At 44.0% G+C, this 20,809-nt stretch overlaps 1 protein-coding gene across 3 annotated transcripts in view; it reads left to right on the forward strand.

The window, feature by feature from the left end:
* The window catches only part of HNF4G (hepatocyte nuclear factor 4 gamma), a 168,151-nt gene extending 147,793 nt beyond the window's left edge, over positions 1 to 20,358 (forward strand). For all 3 annotated transcript variants that reach the window (XM_077270676.1, XM_077270674.1, XM_077270675.1), the window contains exon 10: positions 18,774 to 20,358. In XM_077270676.1, the coding sequence (XP_077126791.1) occupies positions 18,774 to 18,892 (119 nt within the window). In that variant the 3' untranslated portion in view covers positions 18,893 to 20,358. The remainder of the gene's footprint in view (positions 1 to 18,773) is intronic.
* Positions 20,359 to 20,809: the final 451 nt, after the last annotated feature.

Genomic DNA, 20,809 nt, shown 5'->3' on the forward strand with positions numbered 1-20,809 from the left:
CCCGGGCCCCTGCAATTTCCCTCAGACTAGGGAAACCCTGTCTGACCCTCTACCTGAAGTTTACACTGAAGGTGTGCATGTCCAGGCCTCCACCCTCACCCTGACTCCTGATTCAGCCCTAGACTGAACACCACCGCCCACCACCCAGTGAATGCAATAGACCAATACCCTCAGTTATAACAAACAAGGATAAAGGAAAATATACACCACACCGCAGTCACTCAGGAATACACTATAAATGTGCAGGGCAAAATAAATACAAATATAGGAAGGAGTAAATAAGACAAAGGAAAATACACCACCAGCAACGATTCTCCAACAACCAGCTCTCCACTCCGGACCGAGATAACTACGGATAAGACAGAAGCTATAATCGGCGACGCCCAAAGATCAGGAGAACTATTTAAAGGAAATGGGCATGGCCCAGCTTCCAATCCGAGGATCAGATAAATTAACCCCGGTGCAGCCAGACGAAAACTAGCCGACGCCAATGAGCAAACAGTGGTCAAACGCGGAATTACCGCTGTCTGTCAGACGACCTGGTCTGAACAGTGTCCGACATGACATTTATAGAGGCAGAAGCACAAAATGTTTACTTTTTATTTCTTTATTTTTAATGGAGGAAAAGTATAAAATTCTTAAATATATTTTTACTTTATTCTATATTTTATAACATTTTGTTTTAGTTTATCTGTTAATTACTCTAGGGGACTTTAAATGGTGTCTGTAATCCCCAAACTGCATATTAAATGGACTATATAATGTTGTAGGAGACTCAGCTCCTATGACAACCATACTAGCACTGTACCATTTACTGGTACAATGCCTGAGAAAATAACTTTAAATTCATATGCAAATGAAGCGCTATGGTGCATCCTTGGTGTGGCCAACAGTTTGGTGTGCCGTTATGTCTCCTAACTTGCATATTGTGGCCCTTTCCCTGATTCTAATTGACAGTGCTTTCCTCCTAGAGTGATCACTGTCTGAATACTGTCGGCGTGTGTGCGGCCACATGCGTTCTTGTCCCTGTCTCCTTTCTTTTGATGCTGCTCTCTAGGTGTACAGTATTAGTGCAGGGAACAGCAGCAAAAAAAGGAGACAGGGAGGCGAATACATGAGTAAGCACACACGCTGGAAGCATTCTGACAGTGCTTGCTCTGGGAAGTGAGCACTATTAATCATAAGCTGAGAAAGGGCCCCAATATTCAAATGAGGAGACGTAAAGTTGCGCTAAATGCTTGGTCACACCAAGGGTGCACCAAAGCCACCTCATTTACCTATGAATTGAATGCTATTTTCTTGGACACAGTACCAGTAACAGGTACAATGCTAGTGTGGTTGCTATAGAGCCTTTAGGGAACTCAGGCCCTATTAACAACCATACTAGCACTGTAGCATTGAGTTCCTTATAATACTGTATAGTACATTTAAAATTTATTTTGGGGGTGACAGACTCGCTTTAACCAGTGATTGTCCAATCACATATACCATGTAATACAATACAACAATATTTCGCCATACGGTATATATAAGAAATCACTGTCTCCTATGAACGTAAGACACAGGCTGGTCTTCACAGGAATACCATCATGGCTGGCACAGAGGTCTTCAGTAGACACCTGACTGCCATATCGCATTATGAAATGGGACATCTGGCAAGCCGAACGAGCACTGTAAGTGCTGCTGTCAGAGAGCAACATTTTAGTGGTAACAACTCCACCTGCTGCCATTAGAGAGTCTGATTGTATGCATAGCAATTGTCTGCTGATAATGACGCAACTCAGCTCTTGAGCTTGTATCAAAGAAGAGGGCCCAACATATAATGTAATGGTGTGTCATATGTTGGTAAGGGGATATAACCTATGAGCAAATGTCTTAACCCCTTAGTGACAGAGCCAATTTGGTACTTAATGACCGAGCCAATTTTTACAATTCTGACCACTGTCACTTTATGAGGTTATAACTCTGGAACGCTTTAACGAATCCCGCTGATTCTGAGAATGTTTTTTCGTGACATATTGTACTTCATGTTAGTGGTAACATTTCTTCGATATTACTTGCGATTATTTATGAAAAAAATTGAAATATGGCGAAAATTTTAAAAATTTAGCAATTTTAAAAATTTGTATTTTTATGCCCTTAAATCACAGAGATATGTCACGAAAAATAGTTAAAAAATAACATTTCCCACATGTCTACTTTACATCAGCACAATTTTGGAAACAACATTTTTTTTGTTAGGGAGTTATAAGGGTTAAAAGTTGACCAGCAATTTCTCATTTTTACAACACCATTTTTTTTTAGGGACCACATCACATTTGAAGTAATTTTGAGGGGTCTATATGATAGAAAATAACCAAGAGTGACACCATTATAAAAACTGCACCCCTCAAGGTGCTCAAAAACACATTCAAGAAGTTTATTAACCCTTTATGTGCTTCACAGGAACTGAAACAATGTGGAAGGAAAAAATGAACATTTAACTTTTTTTTGCAAACATTTTACTTCAGAACCATTTTTTTATTTTCAAAAGTGTAAAAACAGAAATGTAACCAAAAATTTTGTTGCGCAATTTCTCCTGAATACGCCGATACCCCATATGTGGGGGTAAACCACTGTTTGGGAGCCCCACAGAGCTTGGAAGTGAAGGAGCGCCGTTTGACTTTTTCAATGCAGAATTGGCTGGAATTGAGATTGGATGCCATGTCACCTTTAGAGAGCCCCTGATGTGCCTAAACAGTGGAAACCCCCCACAAGTGACACCATTTTGGAAACTAGACCCCTTAAGGAACTTAACTAGATGTGTGGTGAGCACTTTGAACTCCCAAGTGCTTCACAGAAGTTTATAAAGTAGAGCCGTGAAAATAAAAAATCGCATTTGTTTACACAAAAATGATTTTTTGCCCACAAATTCTTATTTTCACAAGGGTAACAGGATAAATTAGACCACAAAAGTTATTGTCCAATTTCTCCTGAGTACGTCAATACCCCATATGTGGGGGTAAACCACTGTTTGGGCGCACTGCAGAGCTTGGAAGAGAAGGAGTGTCCTGTTTTACTATTTCAAAGTAGAATTGGCTGGAATTGAGATCGGACGTCATGTCGCGTTTGGAGAGACCCTGATGTGCCTAAACAGTGGAAACCCCCCACAAGTGACACCATTTTGGAAACTAGACCCCTTAAGGAACTTATCTAGATGTGTGGTGAGCACTTTAAACCCCAAGGTGTTTCACATAAGTTTATAACGTAGAGCAATGAAAATAAAAAATCACATTTTTTCTACAAAAATGATATTTTGTCCCAAATTTTTATTTTCACAAGAGTAACAGGAGAAATTAAACCATAAAAGTTGTTGCGCAATTTCTCCTGAGTACGACGATACCCCATATGTGGGGGTAAACCACTGTTTGGGCGCACCGCAGAGCTTGGAAGAGAAGGAGTGCCATTTTACTTTTTCAATGTAGAATTGGCTGGAATAGAGATCGGACGCCATGTCGCGTTTGGAGAGCCCCTGATGTGCCTAAACAGTAGAAACCCCCCACAAGTGACTCCATTTTGGAAACTAGACCCCCCAAGGAACTTATCTAGATATGTGGTGAGAACTCTGAATGCCCAAGTGCTTCACAGAAGTTTATAATGCAGAGTCGTGAAAATAAAAAATATTTTTTTTTCCACAAAAAAGATATTTTAGCCCCCAAGTTTTTATTTTCACAATGGTAACAAGAGAAATTGGACCCCAAAGGTTGTTGTGCAATTTGTTCTGAGTATGCTGGTACCCCATATGTGGGGGTAAACCACTGATTGGGCGCACGGCAGAGCTCGGAAGGGAAGGAGCGCCGTTTTGGAATGCAGACTTTGATAGATTGGTCTGTGGGCGTTATGTTGCGTTTGTAGAGCCCCTGATGTACCTAAATAGTAGAAACCCCCCACAAGTGACCCCATTTTGGAAACTAGACCCCTCAAGGAACTTATATACATGTGTGGTGAGAACTTTGAATGCCCAAGTGCTTCACAGAAGTTTATAATGCAGAGTCGTGAAAATAAAAAATATTATTTTTCCACAAAAAAGATTTTTTAGCCCCCAAGTTTTTATTTTCACAAGGGTAACAGGAGAAATTGGACCCCAAAAGTTATTGTCCAACTTATCCTGAGTATGCTGATGCCCCATATGTGGGGGTAAACCACTGTTTGGGCACACGGCAGAGCTCAGAAGGGAGGGAGCACCATTTGACTTTTTGAGCGCAAAATTGGCTGTCGTGTTTGGAGACCCCCTGATGTACCTAAACAGTGGAAACCCCCCAATTCTAACTCCAACCCTAACCCCAACACACCCCTAACCCTAATCCCAACCCAATCCATAATCCTAATCACAACCCTAACGATATTCCCAACCCTAACTGTTGTGAACTCTGTTTTCGGGCTCCCTCTTGTGGTCACTGGTGGTATGGTGTGACTTTTGCTTTGGGCTCCCCCTGGTGGCTTTGTTTGTTATCCTGCTGGTCTCTGGCTATCAGCTGGTTCGTTATCCTCTGGGAGGTTCCTATATAGCTCTGTTTTACTTCCACTTGTTGCTGGCTGTCAATGTAATCAGTGCTACTCAGATTCCTTCTGACTACCTTGCTCCCAGTCCATCCAGGACAAGCTAAGTTTTGTTTGCTCATTTTTTTGATCAGCAGTGTTTATCATGTTTTCTTGTCCAGCTTGCTAAAATGTGATTCCCTCGCTTGCTGGATGCTCTAGTGGACTGAGTTTCTCCCCACACACCATTAGTTGGTGCGTGGGTTCTTGAAATCTCAGGATGGATATTTTGTAAGGGTTTTTTATTGATCACAGAGACCCCTGCTCTATTTTCTGCTTTCTAGTACTAGTGGGCCTCTTTTGCTGAATCTTATTTCATCCCTACGTATGTGCCTTCTTCTTACTTCACCGTTAATATTTGTTGGGGGCTTCTATATCTTTGGGGATTATTTCTCTGGAGGCAAGCGAGGTCTTTCTTTCTCTTTAGGGGTAGCTAGTTCCTCAGGCTGGCTCGAGACGTCTAGGAATTTTTTAGGCACGTTCACCGGCTACCTCTAGTTGTTTTGGATAGGTTCAGTTTTGCGATCAGTCCAGTTACCATCTCCCTAGAGCTTGTCCTTAGTTTATTCACTTGCTGGTCTATTCGTGATCCTCAGCCACTAAGGATCATAACAGTACAGCCGGCCAGTAAAGTGTTAATTGCATGGCAGAAGCAGGAGAAAAGAAGCCTTGAGAAAACATTTTTTGTTGTTGTTGTTGCCGTGTGTCTAGCTGCTGTGGCTAGCTTCTCTCCTCCTCTTAATCTTGGTGTGGCTCTGAGTTCAGCTGCTGACATGGATGTCCAGAGCTTGGCTTCCAGTCTGGATCATCTTGCTGCTAGGGTTCAAAGTATTCAGGATTTTGTTGTCCACAGTCCTATGTCAGAGCCTAGAATACCTATTCCGGAGTTGTTTTCTGGAGATAGATCTAGGTTCCTGAATTTTAGGAAAAATTGTAAGTTGTTTCTTTCTTTGAAACCTCGTTCCTCTGGTGATGCCGTTCAGCAAGTTAAGATTATCATTTCCTTTTTGCGTGGTGACCCCCAAGATTGGGCCTTCGCATTAGCGCCAGGGGATCCTGCATTGCTTAGTGTAGATGCGTTTTTTCTAGCCCTTGGATTGCTCTATGAGGAACCTAATCTTGAGAACCAGGCTGAAAAAACGTTATTGGCCCTCTCGCAGGGGAAAGATGAAGCAGAGGTATACTGCCAGGAATTTTCGGAAATGGTCAGTGCTTACTCAGTGGAATGAGTGTGCCCTGGCTGCAAATTTCAGAGAAGGTCTTTCTGAAGCCATTAAGAATGTCATGGTGGGGTTCCCTACGCCTGCAGGTCTGAATGAGTCAATGACTCTGGCCATTCAGATTGATCGGCGTTTGCGGGAGCGCAAACCTGTGCACCATTTGGCGGTGTCTTCTGAACAGACACCTGAATCTATGCAATGTGACAGAATTCTGACCAGAAGTGAACGGCAAAATTATAGACGGCAAAATGGGTTGTGCTTTTACTGTGGTGACTCAGCTCATGTTATCTCAGCATGCTCTAAGCGCAAAAAAAAGGTTGATAAATCTGTCACCATTGGTACTTTACAGCCTAAGTTCATTTTGTCTGTTACCCTGATTTGTTCCCTGTCATCTTACCCGGTTAATGCTTTTGTAGATTCAGGTGCCGCCCTGAGTCTGATGGATTGGTCATTTGCCAGGCGATGTGGTTTTGATTTGGAGCCTTTAAAATTCCCTATTCCACTAAGGGGAATTGATTCTACACCATTGGCTACGAATAGACCTCAGTACTGGACACAAGTGACCATGTGCATGACTCCTGTTCATCAGGAGGTGATTCGCTTTCTTGTACTGCATAATTTGCATGATGTCGTCGTGTTGGTTCTACCATGGTTGCAGACTCATAATCCAGTCCTGGATTGGAAAGCTATGTCGGTGTCAAGTTGGGGTTGTCAGGGAATTCATGGTGACGCTCCTGTGGTGTCAATTGCTTCGTCCACTCCTTCTGAAGTCCCTACGTTTTTGTCAGACTACCAGGATGTATTTGAGGAGCCCAAACTCAATTCTCTACCTCCTCATACGGACTGTGATTGTGCTATAAATTTGATTCCTGGTAGTAAGTTTCCTAAGGGACGACTTTTCAATTTATCTGTGCCGGAGCATGCTGCCATGCGGAGTTATATAAAGGAGTCTTTAGAGAAGGGACATATTCGCCCGTCCTCTTCCCCTCTTGGTGCAGGATTCTCTTTTGTGGCAAAAAAGGATGGTTCCCTGAGACCCTGTATTGATTATCGTCTTTTGAATAAAATCACGGTCAAATTTCAGTATCCTTTGCCATTGTTAACTGATTTGTTTGCTCGCATTAGGGGGTCTAGTTGGTTCACCAAGATAGATCTTCGTGGTGTGTATAACCTTGTGCGTATAAAACAGGGTGATGAATGGAAAACTGCATTTAATACGCCTGAAGGCCATTTTGAGTACTTGGTGATGCCTTTTGGACTTTCTAATGCTCCTTCAGTCTTTCAGTCCTTTATGCATGACATCTTCCGTGAATATCTGGATAAGTTTATGATTGTGTATCTGGATGATATTCTGTTTTTTTCGGATGATTGGGAGTCTCATGTTAAGCAGGTCAGGATGGTGTTTCAGGTCCTACATGACAATGCTTTATTTGTGAAGGGCTCAAAATGTCTTTTTGGAGTCCAGAAGATTTCTTTTTTGGGTTTCATTTTTTCTCCTTCTACTATTGAGATGGACCAAGTCAAGGTTCAGGCTATTCATGACTGGACGCAGCCTACATCTGTTAAGAGTCTTCAGAAGTTCTTGGGTTTTGCTAATTTTTACCGTCGCTTCATAGCTAATTTTTCTGGCGTTGTTAAGCCTTTGACGGATTTGACCAAGAAGGGTTCTGATGTTACTAATTGGTCTTCTGCGGCTGTGGAGGCCTTTCGGGAGCTGAAGCGTCGGTTTTTTTCGGCTCCGGTCTTATGTCAGCCAGATGTCTCACTTCCCTTCCAGGTGGAGGTTGATGCTTCCGAGATTGGAGCAGGGGCTGTTTTGTCGCAGAGCAGCCCCGATGGCTCTGTGATGAAGCCATGTGCTTTCTTTTCAAGAAAGTTTTCGCCTGCCGAGCGGAATTATGATGTCGGTAATCGGGAGCTGTTGGCTATGAAGTGGGCATTTGAGGAGTGGCGACATTGGCTCGAAGGAGCTAAACATCGTGTGGTGGTCTTGACTGATCACAAGAATCTGATTCACCTTGAATCTGCCAAGCGCCTGAATCCTAGACAGGCTCGCTGGTCGTTGTTTTTCTCTCGTTTTGATTTCGTGGTCTCGTACCTGCCGGGTTCGAAGAATGTGAAGGCTGATGCTCTTTCTAGGAGTTTTGTGCCTGACTCTCCTGGAGATTCAGAGCCGGCTGGTATCCTTAGAGAAGGGGTGATTTTGTCTGCCATCTCCCCAGATTTGCGACGTGTGCTGCAAGAGTTTCAGGCGGATAGACCTGACCGCTGTCCAGCGGAGAGACTGTTTGTCCCGGATAGATGGACCAACAGAGTCATCTCCGAGGTTCATTCTTCGGTGTTGGCGGGCCATCCTGGAATATTTGGTACCAGAGACTTGGTGGCCAGGTCTTTTTGGTGGCCTTCCTTGTCGCGGGATGTGCGTTCCTTTGTGCAGTCTTGTGGAATTTGTGCTCGGGCGAAGCCTTGCTGTTCTCGTGCCAGTGCCAGTTTGCTGTTACATTTGCCTGTCCCGAAGAGGCCTTGGATGCACATTTCCATGGATTTTATTTCAGATCTCCCTGTCTCTCAGAGAATGTCTGTCATCTGGGTGGTGTGTGATCGTTTTTCTAAGATGGTCCATTTGGTGCCCTTGCCTAAGTTGCCTTCCTCCTCCGAGTTGGTTCCACTGTTTTTTCAAAATGTGGTTCGTTTGCACGGGATTCCTGAGAACATTGTTTCTGACAGAGGATCCCAGTTTGTGTCTAGATTTTGGCGGACCTTTTGTGCTAAGTTGGGCATTGAATTGTCTTTTTCGTCGGCCTTCCATCCTCAGACGAATTGCCAAACCGAGCGAACTAATCAGACCTTGGAGACTTATTTAAGATGTTTTGTTTCTGCTGACCAGGACGACTGGGTTACTTTTTTACCGTTGGCCGAGTTTGCCCTTAATAATCGGGCTAGTTCTGCTACTTTGGTTTCTCCTTTTTTTTGTAATTCGGGGTTTCATCCTCATTTTTCCTCGGGTCAGGTGGAGCCTTCTGACTGTCCTGGAGTGGATGTTGTGGTGGATAGGTTGCATCAGATTTGGAATCATGTGGTGGACAATTTGAAGTTGTCACAAGAGAAGGCTCAGCTCTTTGCCAACCGCCGTCGCTGTGTGGGTCCCCGACTTCGCGTTGGGGACTTGGTGTGGTTGTCTTCTCGCTTCGTTCCTATGAAGGTCTCCTCTCCTAAGTTCAAGCCTCGGTTTATCGGTCCTTATAAGATTCTGGAAGTCCTTGGCCCTGTGTCATTCCGTCTGGACCTCCCGGCTTCATTTGCTATTCATAATGTGTTCCATCGCTCGTTGTTGCGGAGGTATGTGGCACCTGTGGTTCCTCCTGTTGAGCCTCCTGCCCCGGTGATGGTTGAGGGAGAATTGGAATACGTGGTGGAGAAGATCTTGGATTCTCGTGTTTCTAGACGGAGGCTCCAGTATTTGGTCAAGTGGAAGGGCTATGGTCAGGAGGATAATTCTTGGGTTGTCGCCTCTGATGTTCATGCGGCCGATTTGGTTCGTGCCTTCCATGTGGCTCATCCTGATCGCCCTGGGGGTTTTCATGAGGGTTCGGTGACCCCTCCTTAAGGGGGGGGGTACTGTTGTGAACTCTGTTTTCGGGCTCCCTCTTGTGGTCACTGGTGGTATGGTGTGACTTTTGCTTTGGGCTCCCCCTGGTGGCTTTGTTTGTTATCCTGCTGGTCTCTGGCTATCAGCTGGTTCGTTATCCTCTAGGAGGTTCCTATATAGCTCTGTTTTACTTCCACTTGTTGCCGGCTGTCGTTGTAATCAGTGCTACTCAGATTCCTTCTGACTACCTTGCTCCCAGTCCATCCAGGACAAGCTAAGTTTTGTTTGCTCATTTTTTTGATCAGCAGTATTTATCATGTTTTCTGTTGTGATTCGGTTCGTGGGCTCCCCCGGTGGTCTCTTGTGGTACTGGTGTCCTGCAAGCTTTGCCTTCTCAGTTCACCTGTTCCTATCAGCATATGGGAGTATCCTATTTAACCTTGCTCCTCAGTCATTCTAATGCTGGCCATCAATGTATCCAGAGTGATTCTGTTGCATGTTCCTGCTCCCAGTTTTCTGCTCAGCTAAGTTGGACACTTTAGTCCTTAAGTCTATTTTTGTATGTTTTGTCCAGTTTGCACATATGTGAATCTCTGCAGCTGGAAGCTCTTGTTGGGCTGAAATTACCACTCCAGTGGCATGAGTTGTCACATGAGTTAAGGTAATTTCAGGATGGTGTTTTGAAGGGTTTTGCAGCTGACCGCGAAGTCCTCTGTTGTATCTTTCTGCTATTTAGTTAGCGGGCCTCTCTGTGCTAAATCTGCTTTCATACTACGTGTGTCTTTTCATCTGCTCTCACCGTTATTATATGTGGGGGGCTGCTATCTCCTGTGGGGACATTCTCTGGAGGCAAGCCAGGACTGTGTTTTCTTCTACCAGGGGTAGTTAGTTCTCCGGCTGGCGCGCGGCATCTAGAGACAACGCAGGAATGCCCCCTGGCTACTTCTAGTGTGGTGTGTAAGTTTAGCATCGCGGTCAGCTCTAGTTTCCATCACCCGAGAGCTTGTCCGTTTATTCTATGCTTCTGATGTTTCCTTGCCATTGGAAACCATAACAGTATGGCCAGCCGAAATGTTTAATCTATAGGCTGAAGCAGGAAAGAAAAGGAACTGTGTGAAACCTTTTTTTTTTTTTTTTTTTTTTTTTTTTCCTTCCTCTGAAGTTGCACTCCAGCTCTAATTGCAGTCTCCTGTTTTCCTCTCCTCTTAACCCCTGAATGGCTCAGACTTTATCTGTTGAAATATGGATCCCCAGAGTCTGGCTACCAATTTGAATAATCTTGCCTCTAAAGTTCAGAATATACAAGATTTTTTGTTACATGCTCCTCGGTCTGAACCTAAAATTCCTATACCGGAGTTTTTTTCTGGAGATCGATCTTGTTTTCTAAATTTTAAATACAATTGTAAATTGTTTCTTTCGCTGAGATCTCATTCTGCTGGAGATCCTGCCCAGCAAGTAAAAATTGTTATTTCTTTACTGCGGGGTGACCCCCAAAATTGGGCATTTTCATTGGCACCAGGGGATCCTGCGTTGCTCAATGTGGATGCGTTTTTTCTGGCTTTGGGGTTGCTTTATGAGGAACCAAATTTGGAGATTCAGGCTGAGAAAGCCCTAATAGCCCTCTCTCAGGGGCAAGATGAAGCCGAAATATATTGCCAAAAATTTCGAAAATGGTCTGTGCTTACTCAGTGGAATGAGTGCGCTCTGGCGGCAATTTTCAGAGAAGGTCTCTCTGATGCTGTAAAAGATGTCATGGTGGGGTTTCCTGTGCCTACTGGTCTGAATGAGTCCATGACAATGGCAATTCAGATTGATCGGCGTTTACGGGAACGCAAACCTGTGCACCAGTTGGCGGTGTCTTCTGAAGAGGCACCACAGAGTATGCAATGTGATAGCTTTCTGTCCAGAAGCGAAAGACAGATTTATAGGCGCAAAAATCATTTGTGCTTCTATTGTGGAAATTCTACTCATGTTATATCAGCATGCTCTAAACGAACAAAGAAAGTTGATAAATCCTCTGCTATTGGCACTTTGCAGTCCAAGTTTATTTTGTCTGTAACTCTAATTTGTTCGTTATCTTCTATTGTTGCGGATGCGTATGTGGATTCTGGCGCCGCTTTGAGTCTTATGGATTGGTCCTTTGCCAGGCGCTGTGGGTTTGATCTAGAGCCTCTGGAAGTTCCTATACCTTTAAAGGGTATTGATTCTACACCATTGGCTAGTAATAAACCACAATACTGGACACAAGTGACTATGCGTATGACTCCAGACCATCAAGAAGTGATTCGCTTCCTTGTACTGTATAATCTACATGATGTGTTGGTGCTGGGATTGCCATGGTTGCAAACTCATAACCCAGTCCTTGACTGGAAAACAATGTCTGTACTAAGCTGGGGATGTCAGGAAAATCATGGGGACACATCTTTGGTCTCCATTGCTTCATCTATTCCCTCTGAAATTCCTGAGTTTTTGTCTGATTATCGTGAGGTTTTTGAGGAATCTACTCTTAATTCTCTTCCTCCTCACAGAGATTGCGATTGCGCCATAGATTTGATCCCTGGCAGTAAATTTCCTAAGGGTCGTCTATTCAATCTGTCTGTACCTGAACATGCTGCCATGCGAGAGTATATTAGGGAGTCCTTGGAAAAGGGACATATTCGTCCTTCTTCGTCTCCTCTTGGAGCGGGGTTCTTTTTCGTAGCTAAAAGCGATGGTTCTTTGAGACCTTGTATTGATTATAGACTCTTGAATAAGATCACAGTCAAGTATCAGTATCCTTTGCCATTGCTGACAGATTTATTTGCTCGCATTGAGGGGGCGAAGTGGTTCTCTAAGATTGATCTTCGCGGTGCGTATAATTTGGTGCGAATTAAGCAGGGGGATGAGTGGAAAACCGCATTTAATACGCCCGAGGGCCATTTTGAGTATTTGGTGATGCCTTTTGGTCTGTCAAATGCCCCTTCGGTCTTTCAGTCTTTTATGCACAATATTTTCCGTGAATATCTGGATAAATTTATGATTGTGTATTTGGACGATATCTTGATTTTTTCGGATGACTGGGAATCTCATGTTCAACAAGTTAGGAGGGTTTTTCAGGTTTTGCGGACCAATTCTCTGTTTGTTAAAGGTTCAAAGTGTGTTTTTGGGGTTCAGAAGATTTCTTTTTTGGGGTACATTTTTTCCCCCTCTTCTATTGAGATGGATCCTGTGAAGGTTCGGGCTATTTGTGACTGGACGCAACCGACTTCTCTTAAGGGCCTTCAGAAATTTTTGGGCTTTGCTAACTTTTATCGTCGATTCATAACTGGTTTTTCTAGCGTTGTCAGGCCTTTGACTGATTTGACTAAAAAGGGTGCTGATGTTGCAGATTGGTCTCCTGCTGCTGTGGAGGCCTTTCGGGAGCTTAAGCGCCGTTTTTCTTCTGCTCCGGTGTTGTGCCAGCCTGATGTTTCTCTTCCTTTTCAGGTGAAAGTTGATGCTTCCGAGATCGGAGCGGGGGCGGTTTTGTCGCAGAAAAGTTCAGATTGTTCAGTGATGAGACCTTGTGCGTTCTTTTCTCGAAAATTTTCGCCCGCCGAGCGAAATTATGATGTCGGTAATCGGGAGCTTTTGGCGATGAAGTGGGCATTCGAGGAGTGGCGTCATTGGCTTGAGGGTGCTAAACATCAGGTGGTGGTCTTGACTGATCACAAAAATTTGATTTATCTTGAGTCGGCCAGACGTCTGAATCCTAGACAGGCGCGCTGGTCGTTGTTTTTCTCCCGGTTTAATTTTGTGGTTTCGTATCTGCCAGGTACTAAGAATGTGAAGGCGGATGCCCTTTCTAGGAGTTTTGAACCTGATTCCCCTGGTGATTCTAAACCTACGGGTATACTTAAGGATGGGGTGATATTGTCTGCTGTCTTCCCAGACCTGCGACGTGCTTTACAAGAGTTTCAGGCGGATCGGCCTGATCGTTGTCCGCCTGGTAGATTGTTTGTGCCGGATGAGTGGACCAATAGAGTCATCTCGGAGGTTCATTCTTCTGCGTTGGCAGGTCATCCGGGAATTTTTGGTACCAGAGATTTGGTGGCCTTCCCTGTCTCGGGATGTGCGTACTTTTGTGCAGTCTTGCGATGTTTGCGCTCGGGCCAAGCCTTGTTGTTCTCGGGCTAGTGGGTTGTTGTTGCCCTTGCCTGTTCCTAAGAGGCCTTGGACACACATCTCTATGGATTTTATTTCTGATCTCCCTGTTTCTCAGAAGATGTCCGTCATTTGGGTGGTGTGTGACCGCTTTTCTAAGATGGTTCATTTGGTGCCCTTGCCCAAGCTGCCTTCCTCATCTGAGTTGGTGCCCCTGTTTTTTCAGAATGTGGTTCGGCTGCATGGTATTCCGGAGAATATCGTTTCCGACAGGGGATCCCAGTTTGTGTCCAGATTTTGGCGGGCGTTTTGTGCCAGGATGGGCATTGATTTGTCTTTTTCGTCTGCATTTCATCCCCAGACAAATGGCCAGACGGAACGTACTAATCAGACCTTGGAGACTTATTTGAGGTGTTTCGTGTCTGCTGATCAGGATGACTGGGTCTCCTTTTTGCCGTTGGCTGAGTTTGCCCTTAATAATCGGGCCAGTTCTGCCACTTTGGTCTCCCCTTTCTTTTGCAATTCAGGGTTCCATCCTCGTTTTTCATCTGGTCAGGTGGAGTCTTCGGATTGTCCTGGAGTGGATACCATGGTGGATAGGTTGCATCGTATTTGGGGGCAGGTGGTGGACAATTTGGAGTTGTCCCAGGAGAAGACTCAACGTTTTGCTAATCGCCATCGTCATGTTGGTCCTCGTCTTCGTGTTGGGGACTTGGTGTGGTTGTCCTCCCGTTTTGTCCCTATGAGGGTCTCTTCTCCTAAGTTTAAGCCTCGGTTCATCGGTCCTTATAAGATTTTGGAAATTCTTAACCCTGTGTCTTTTCGTTTGGACCTCCCAGCATCCTTTGCTATCCATAATGTCTTCCATCGGTCATTATTGCGGAGGTATGAGGTACCACTTGTGCCTTCTGTTGAGCCTCCTGCTCCTGTGCTGGTTGAGGGTGAATTGGAGTACGTGGTGGAGAAAATCTTGGACTCCCGTGTTTCCAGACGGAGACTTCAATATCTGGTGAAATGGAAGGGCTACGGTCAAGAGGATAATTCTTGGGTTACAGCTTCTGATGTTCATGCTTCTGATTTGGTCCGTGCCTTTCATAGGGCTCATCCAGATCGCCCTGGTGGTTCTTGTGAGGGTTCGGTGCCCCCTCCTTAAGGGGGGGGGTACTGTTGTGATTCGTTTCGTGGGCTCCCCCGGTGGTCTCTTGTGGTACTGGTGTCCTGCAAGCTTTGCCTTCTCAGTTCACCTGTTCCTATCAGGATGTGGGAGTATCCTATTTAACCTTGCTCCTCAGTCATTCTAATGCTGGCCATCAATGTATCCAGAGTGATTCTGTTGCATGTTCCTGCTCCCAGTTTTCTGCTCAGCTAAGTTGGACACTTTAGTCCTTAAGCCTATTTTTGTATGTTTTGTCCAGTTTGCACATATGTGAATCTCTGCAGCTGGAAGCTCTTGTTGGGCTGAAATTACCACTCCAGTGGCATGAGTTGTCACATGAGTTAAGGTAATTTCAGGATGGTGTTTTGAAGGGTTTTGCAGCTGACCGTGAAGTCCTCTGTTGTATCTTTCTGCTATTTAGTTAGCGGGCCTCTCTGTGCTAAATCTGCTTTCATACTACGTGTGTCTTTTCATCTGCTCTCACCGTTATTATATGTGGGGGGCTGCTATCTCCTGTGGGGACATTCTCTGGAGGCAAGCCAGGACTGTGTTTTCTTCTACCAGGGGTAGTTAGTTCTCCGGCTGGCGCGCGGCATCTAGAGACAACGCAGGAATGCCCCCTGGCTACTTCTAGTGTGGTGTGTAGGTTTAGCATCGCGGTCAGCTCTAGTTTCCATCACCCGAGAGCTTGTCCGTTTATTCTATGCTTCGGATGTTTCCTTGCCATTGGAAACCATAACAGTTTTCTTGTCCAGCTTGCTAAAATGTGATTCCCTCGCTTGCTGGATGCTCTAGTGGACTGAGTTTCTCCCCACACACCATTAGTTGGTGCGTGGGTTCTTGAAATCTCAGGATGGATATTTTGTAAGGGTTTTTTATTGATCGCAGAGACCCCTGCTCTATTTTCTGCTTTCTAATACTAGTGGGCCTCTTTTGCTGAATCTGATTTCATCCCTACGTATGTGCCTTCTTCTTACTTCACCGTTAATATTTGTTGGGGGCTTCTATATCTTTGAGGATTATTTCTCTGGAGGCAAGCGAGGTCTTTCTTTCTCTTTAGGGGTAGCTAGTTCCTCAGGCTGGCTCGAGACGTCTAGGAATTTTTTAGGCACATTCACCGGCTACCTTTAGTTGTTTTGGATAGGTTCAGTTTTGCAATCAGTCCAGTTACCATCTCCCTAGAGCTTGTCCTTAGTTTATTCACTTGCTGGTCTATTCGTGATCCTCAGCCACTAAGGATCATAACTCCTAACCCCAAAACAACTCTAATCTCAACCCTAACGATAACCCTAATCAAAACCCTAAATCCAACACACCCCTAATCCTAATCTCAACCCTAACTTCAAACCTAACCCTAATCCCAATACACCCCTAACCCTAATCCCAACCCTAACCTTAACCCTTATCCCAAACCTAACCCTAATCCGAAACTAATGCCAACCCTAACCCTAATACCAATCCTAATCCAAACCCTAATCCCAACTCTAACCCTAACTTTAGCCTCAACCCTAGCCCTAACTTTAGCCCCAACCCTAGCCCTAACTTTAGCCCCAACCCTAACCCTAGCCCTAACCCTAACTTTAGCCCAAACCCTAGCCCACCCTAGCCCTAACACTAACTTTAGCCCCAACCCTAACCCTAGCCCTAACCCTAATTTTAGCCCCAACCCTAGCTCTAACCCTAACTTTAGCCCTAACCCTAACCCTAAATTTAGCCCCAACCCTAACCCTAAATTTAACCCTAGCCCTAGCTTTAGCCCCAACCCTAACCCTAGCCCTAACCCTAATTTTAGCCCCAACCCTAGCCCTAACCCTAACTTTAGCCCTAACCCTAACCCTAAACTTAGCCCCAACCCTAACCTTAACCCTAAATTTAACCCTAACCCTAGCCCTAGCTTTAGCCCCACCCTAACCCTAGCCCTAAGGCTACTTTCACACTTGCATTGTGTGGCATCCGTCGCAATCCGTCATTTTGGACAAAAACCGGATCCTGCAAATGTGCCCGCAGGATGCCTTTTTTGCCCATAGACTTGTATTGCCGACGGATGGCCACATGTCGCGTTCATCATGCACTGGATCCGTTGTGTTTTGGTGGACTATCATCACAAAACAAACGTTCAATGTAACCTTTTTTTTGTACGTCGCGTCTGCCATTTCCGCTCATGCGTGGCCGTAACTCTGCCCCCTCCTCCCCAGGACATAGACTGGGCAGCGGATGCGTTGAAAAACTGCATCCGCTGCCCACGTTGTGCACAATTTTCACAACGTGCATCGGTACGTCGGGCCGACGCATTGCGACGGCCCCATACCGACACAAGTGTGAAAGGAGCCTAACCCTAGCCCTAACCCTAATCCTAAATTTAGCCCCAACCCTAACCCTAATTTTAGCCCTAACCCTAACCCTAATTTTAGCCCCAACCCTAACCCTAATTTTAGCCCAAACTCCTCTCTCCTGCCGGCCGGCAGATGGCAGCAGAGAGCGGGCGCACTGCGCATGCGCCCGCCATTTTCTTTCCATAGGAAGAAGCCGGCAGGCAGGAGGGGATGCAGGAGGACCCAGGGACACCGGTAAGTATAGCAGGGTCACCAAATCCCCCTATTTCTCTGTCCTCTGATGTGCGATCACATCAGTGGACAGAGAATGACCGATCGTTTTTTTTTTTTTTTGCCGAACGCCGGTAAACAGTTAATTACCGGCGATCGCAAAACAGGGGTCGGAAAGAACCAACCACAATCATGTTCTTTGGGGTCTCGGCTACCCCCGGCAGCCGAGACCCCAAAGATCCTCCTGGTGCCGGCCGGCCATTTTTTTGCCGGAAGAAGATGGTGGCGCCCATCGGGAGCCACAAGGAGCAACGGAGGAGACAGGTGAGTATCGGGGGCTATCAGGGACCCCATTTCTCTGTCCTCTGATGTGTGATCACATCGGAGGACAGAGAAATTAAAAGGGAGATTGCGGTTTTTTTTTTGCGATCACCGGTAAATGGTTAATTACCGGCGATCGCAACTCGGGGGCAGGTAAAAAACCCCCGAATCATGTTCTCCGAGGTCTCGGCTACCCCCAGCAACCGAGACCCCAGAGAAAATTAACGGCGCTGTGGTTTAAGTACCCTTAACTGCCGCCGTTATCGCGTATCAGCGGTCGTTAAGGGGTTAAACTTACATAGCAATTTTAGGTTAAGATTAGTGTTGAGCGATACCTTCCGATATTCGAAAGTATCGGTATCGGATTGGATCGGCCGATACCGGCAAAATATCGGATCTCGCCGATACCGATACCCGATACCAATACAAGTCAATGGGACACAAATATCGGAAGGTATCCTGTATGGTTCCCAGGGTCTGAAGGAGAGGAAACTCTCCTTCAGGCCCTGGGATCCATATTCATGTAATAAATAAAGAATACAAATAAAAAATATGGATATACTCACCCTCGGACGGCCCCTGGCTGTCACCGCTGCAAGCGTCTGCCTCCGTTCCTAAGAATGCAGAGTGAAGGACCTTCGATGATGTCGCGGCTTGTGATTGGTCGCGTGACTGCTCATGTTACCACTCACGCGACCAATCACAAGCCGCGACGTCATCGCAGGTCCTACACTCACTGCATTCTTAGGAACGGAGGCTGCCGGTTACATCGCCAAGGTCCAGGGTCCGCCGGAGGGGTGAGTATATCCATATTTTTTATTTTTATTCTTTATTTTTTACATGAATATGGATCCCTGGGCCTGAAGGAGAGTCTCCCCTCCTCCAGACCCTGGGAACCACACACTGGGAACTTCCGATTCCGATTTCCGATATCACAAAAATATCGGAACTCGGTATCCGAATTCCGATACAGCAAATATCGGCCGATACCCGATACTTGCGGTATCGGAATGCTCAACACTAGTTAAGATTTGTTCTACCTATTTTTGATAATACACATGTCAAAGTTTGAGGTAATCTGAGAATGTCTGTAATAGATAACCAATTTTATAAATTGAAAAATTTATATTTCTTCTGATACTGTATGTCACATGTAAGCAAAAGGAAAGGTGACTTACCTTCAGCAATGTTTTTATATATTCTTATAATAATGATTAAATATTTTCTATTTTTTTAATTTTTAGCTTCTCCTGAAACACCTCTACCTTCTCCCCCTCAAGGCTCAGGACAAGAACATTATAAGATATCTACAAACCATGCAACAGTTATCACACATCAGTCTATCTTGAAACAAAAGCCATGATATCACGTTTTGTGTTGCCTGGATGTTCATGGACACTGCCAGTTTGACCTTAATTTTGACCTAGGACTGATGATGACACCTGAGTAAATGTCCAAGAAACAAAATATTTGTCATGTATATCCCATAAACCTTCCATTATCAGTGCATATACTAATACAATATTTATGTGTTGAAAATCATAGATTACCAGACATGGGAATATATGGTAATATTGGTACTATTTGTTCTTCATGAAAAACATTGCCAAACATTGACAAATACTTTGCATGTGACATAAGTTATATTCATGTCTTAAAATGTGCTGCTTCTGTGTTGTACCGCAAAAGTGATCTTAGACTTGTCCTGGTTTTTTAGATCACAGTAACCAATCAGTCAAATTTCATTGAAGTCATTGAGTTTTATCAAGGCTTTCCTTAACCATGCCTTGGCCATGTATCCTAAAGAAACACTCCCATCAAAATTGTTATCCTCTTAATATAATGCAATTATTGTATTTTATGATACGGTGTCCCTACAATTGCTTATTTTGCCTTTCTACCCAGGTATTTTTTTCTCTTCTCCATTAGGTATTTGGCATCACATGATTAAAAACTGACTAGCTTAATTCCTGTAAGCTCTATGTAGAAATATGAGGTCAATTTTTCCAGTACAAGTCAGAAGTAAATGAAAAAGTCCCTGGCAGGAGGGAGCAGCTGGGTCAGGAGTTGAAGAGGGGAAAGATTGTTGCATGGAAAAAATCTTCCTGTTTCTACAGAGCAGAGAACAGAGAATTAGCTGGGTAGAAGAGAAAAATGGAAAATTGTAAGCACAAAGAAAGTGGCATAGAATAATATGATGATTGCAATATACTAAGAGGATAAAAACTTTGATGGGAGGAGTGCTTCTTTAACACCCTAGAAAATGCAGAGGTAGAAAGGTTTTTTATTGCAATCTCTGATATATAACACCTGTATGTTGGTGGTCGGGGACATTTCCTTCCAGACCCTCCTCATATACACCCCTGGTTTGAAGCATACATGTTTGCTTCTGCCAGTAGAAATATTACCACTTAAGTGATGCATATTGTTCTGTCATTTTTCTTTTATGTGTATGAATTTATTGCAATAGCTATTATTATTTTTATTTTATTTGTTATTATTGTATAATAAAGTCAATAATTAGATTTGCAATTGTGGTTCCCACTGGATGAAAAAAGACTTTCACTGAATGAAAATAAATGTTTACAGTACGCTTGTACATTTGACACTGTGATACTATTTAATTTTTCACATATTCTCTTTTTTCAAAGCTTGTTTACTTGTATAAAATAGCAGCAAAATATAAAATAAAAAGATACAGCAGATAAAAGTTGGAATAAAGCTACTATTTCTATCTTCTAAGGAGATATTCCATTTTAATAAACTGTCAGTTATAAAACCTTTAATAGTACTTAATTATTTTATACTTAATAAAGAACTTTTGAATCATATTGTTTCCATGTCTCTTATTTGTTCTTATTTTTATATTACAGTCTATTTCCATTTTTGATTGATTAGCAGCTATAAAACATTAATTTAGGAATTAACTTGAATGTTAATGAAAATTATTGCACAATGGTAGTCCTGAAGCTACACCTACCTTAATGACATGTCATATCCTATCATTATGCAGCAATATTATAATGTGGTGAAATTTTTTTAGATTGTTGTATGTCAGTTGCACTAGAGAAACATAAATTGACGTATAAAGTGAACATAGAGGGAATTTACTAACACTTCATTTCATACACTGTTCACAGCACTTTGGAGTAGAATGCAACATATGTTTTACAACTTTACAAGTAATTATCTGCTACATTTTCTTTTTTACATTTTTGTACAACTATGCTGCAGAAGAGCAAATATTAGCCTGCAATGAGCAGGTATAGATTAGAGTTTA

Source organism: Ranitomeya variabilis, chromosome 6 (assembly GCF_051348905.1).
Source record: "Ranitomeya variabilis isolate aRanVar5 chromosome 6, aRanVar5.hap1, whole genome shotgun sequence".
NCBI classification, from domain to species: domain Eukaryota; kingdom Metazoa; phylum Chordata; class Amphibia; order Anura; family Dendrobatidae; genus Ranitomeya; species Ranitomeya variabilis.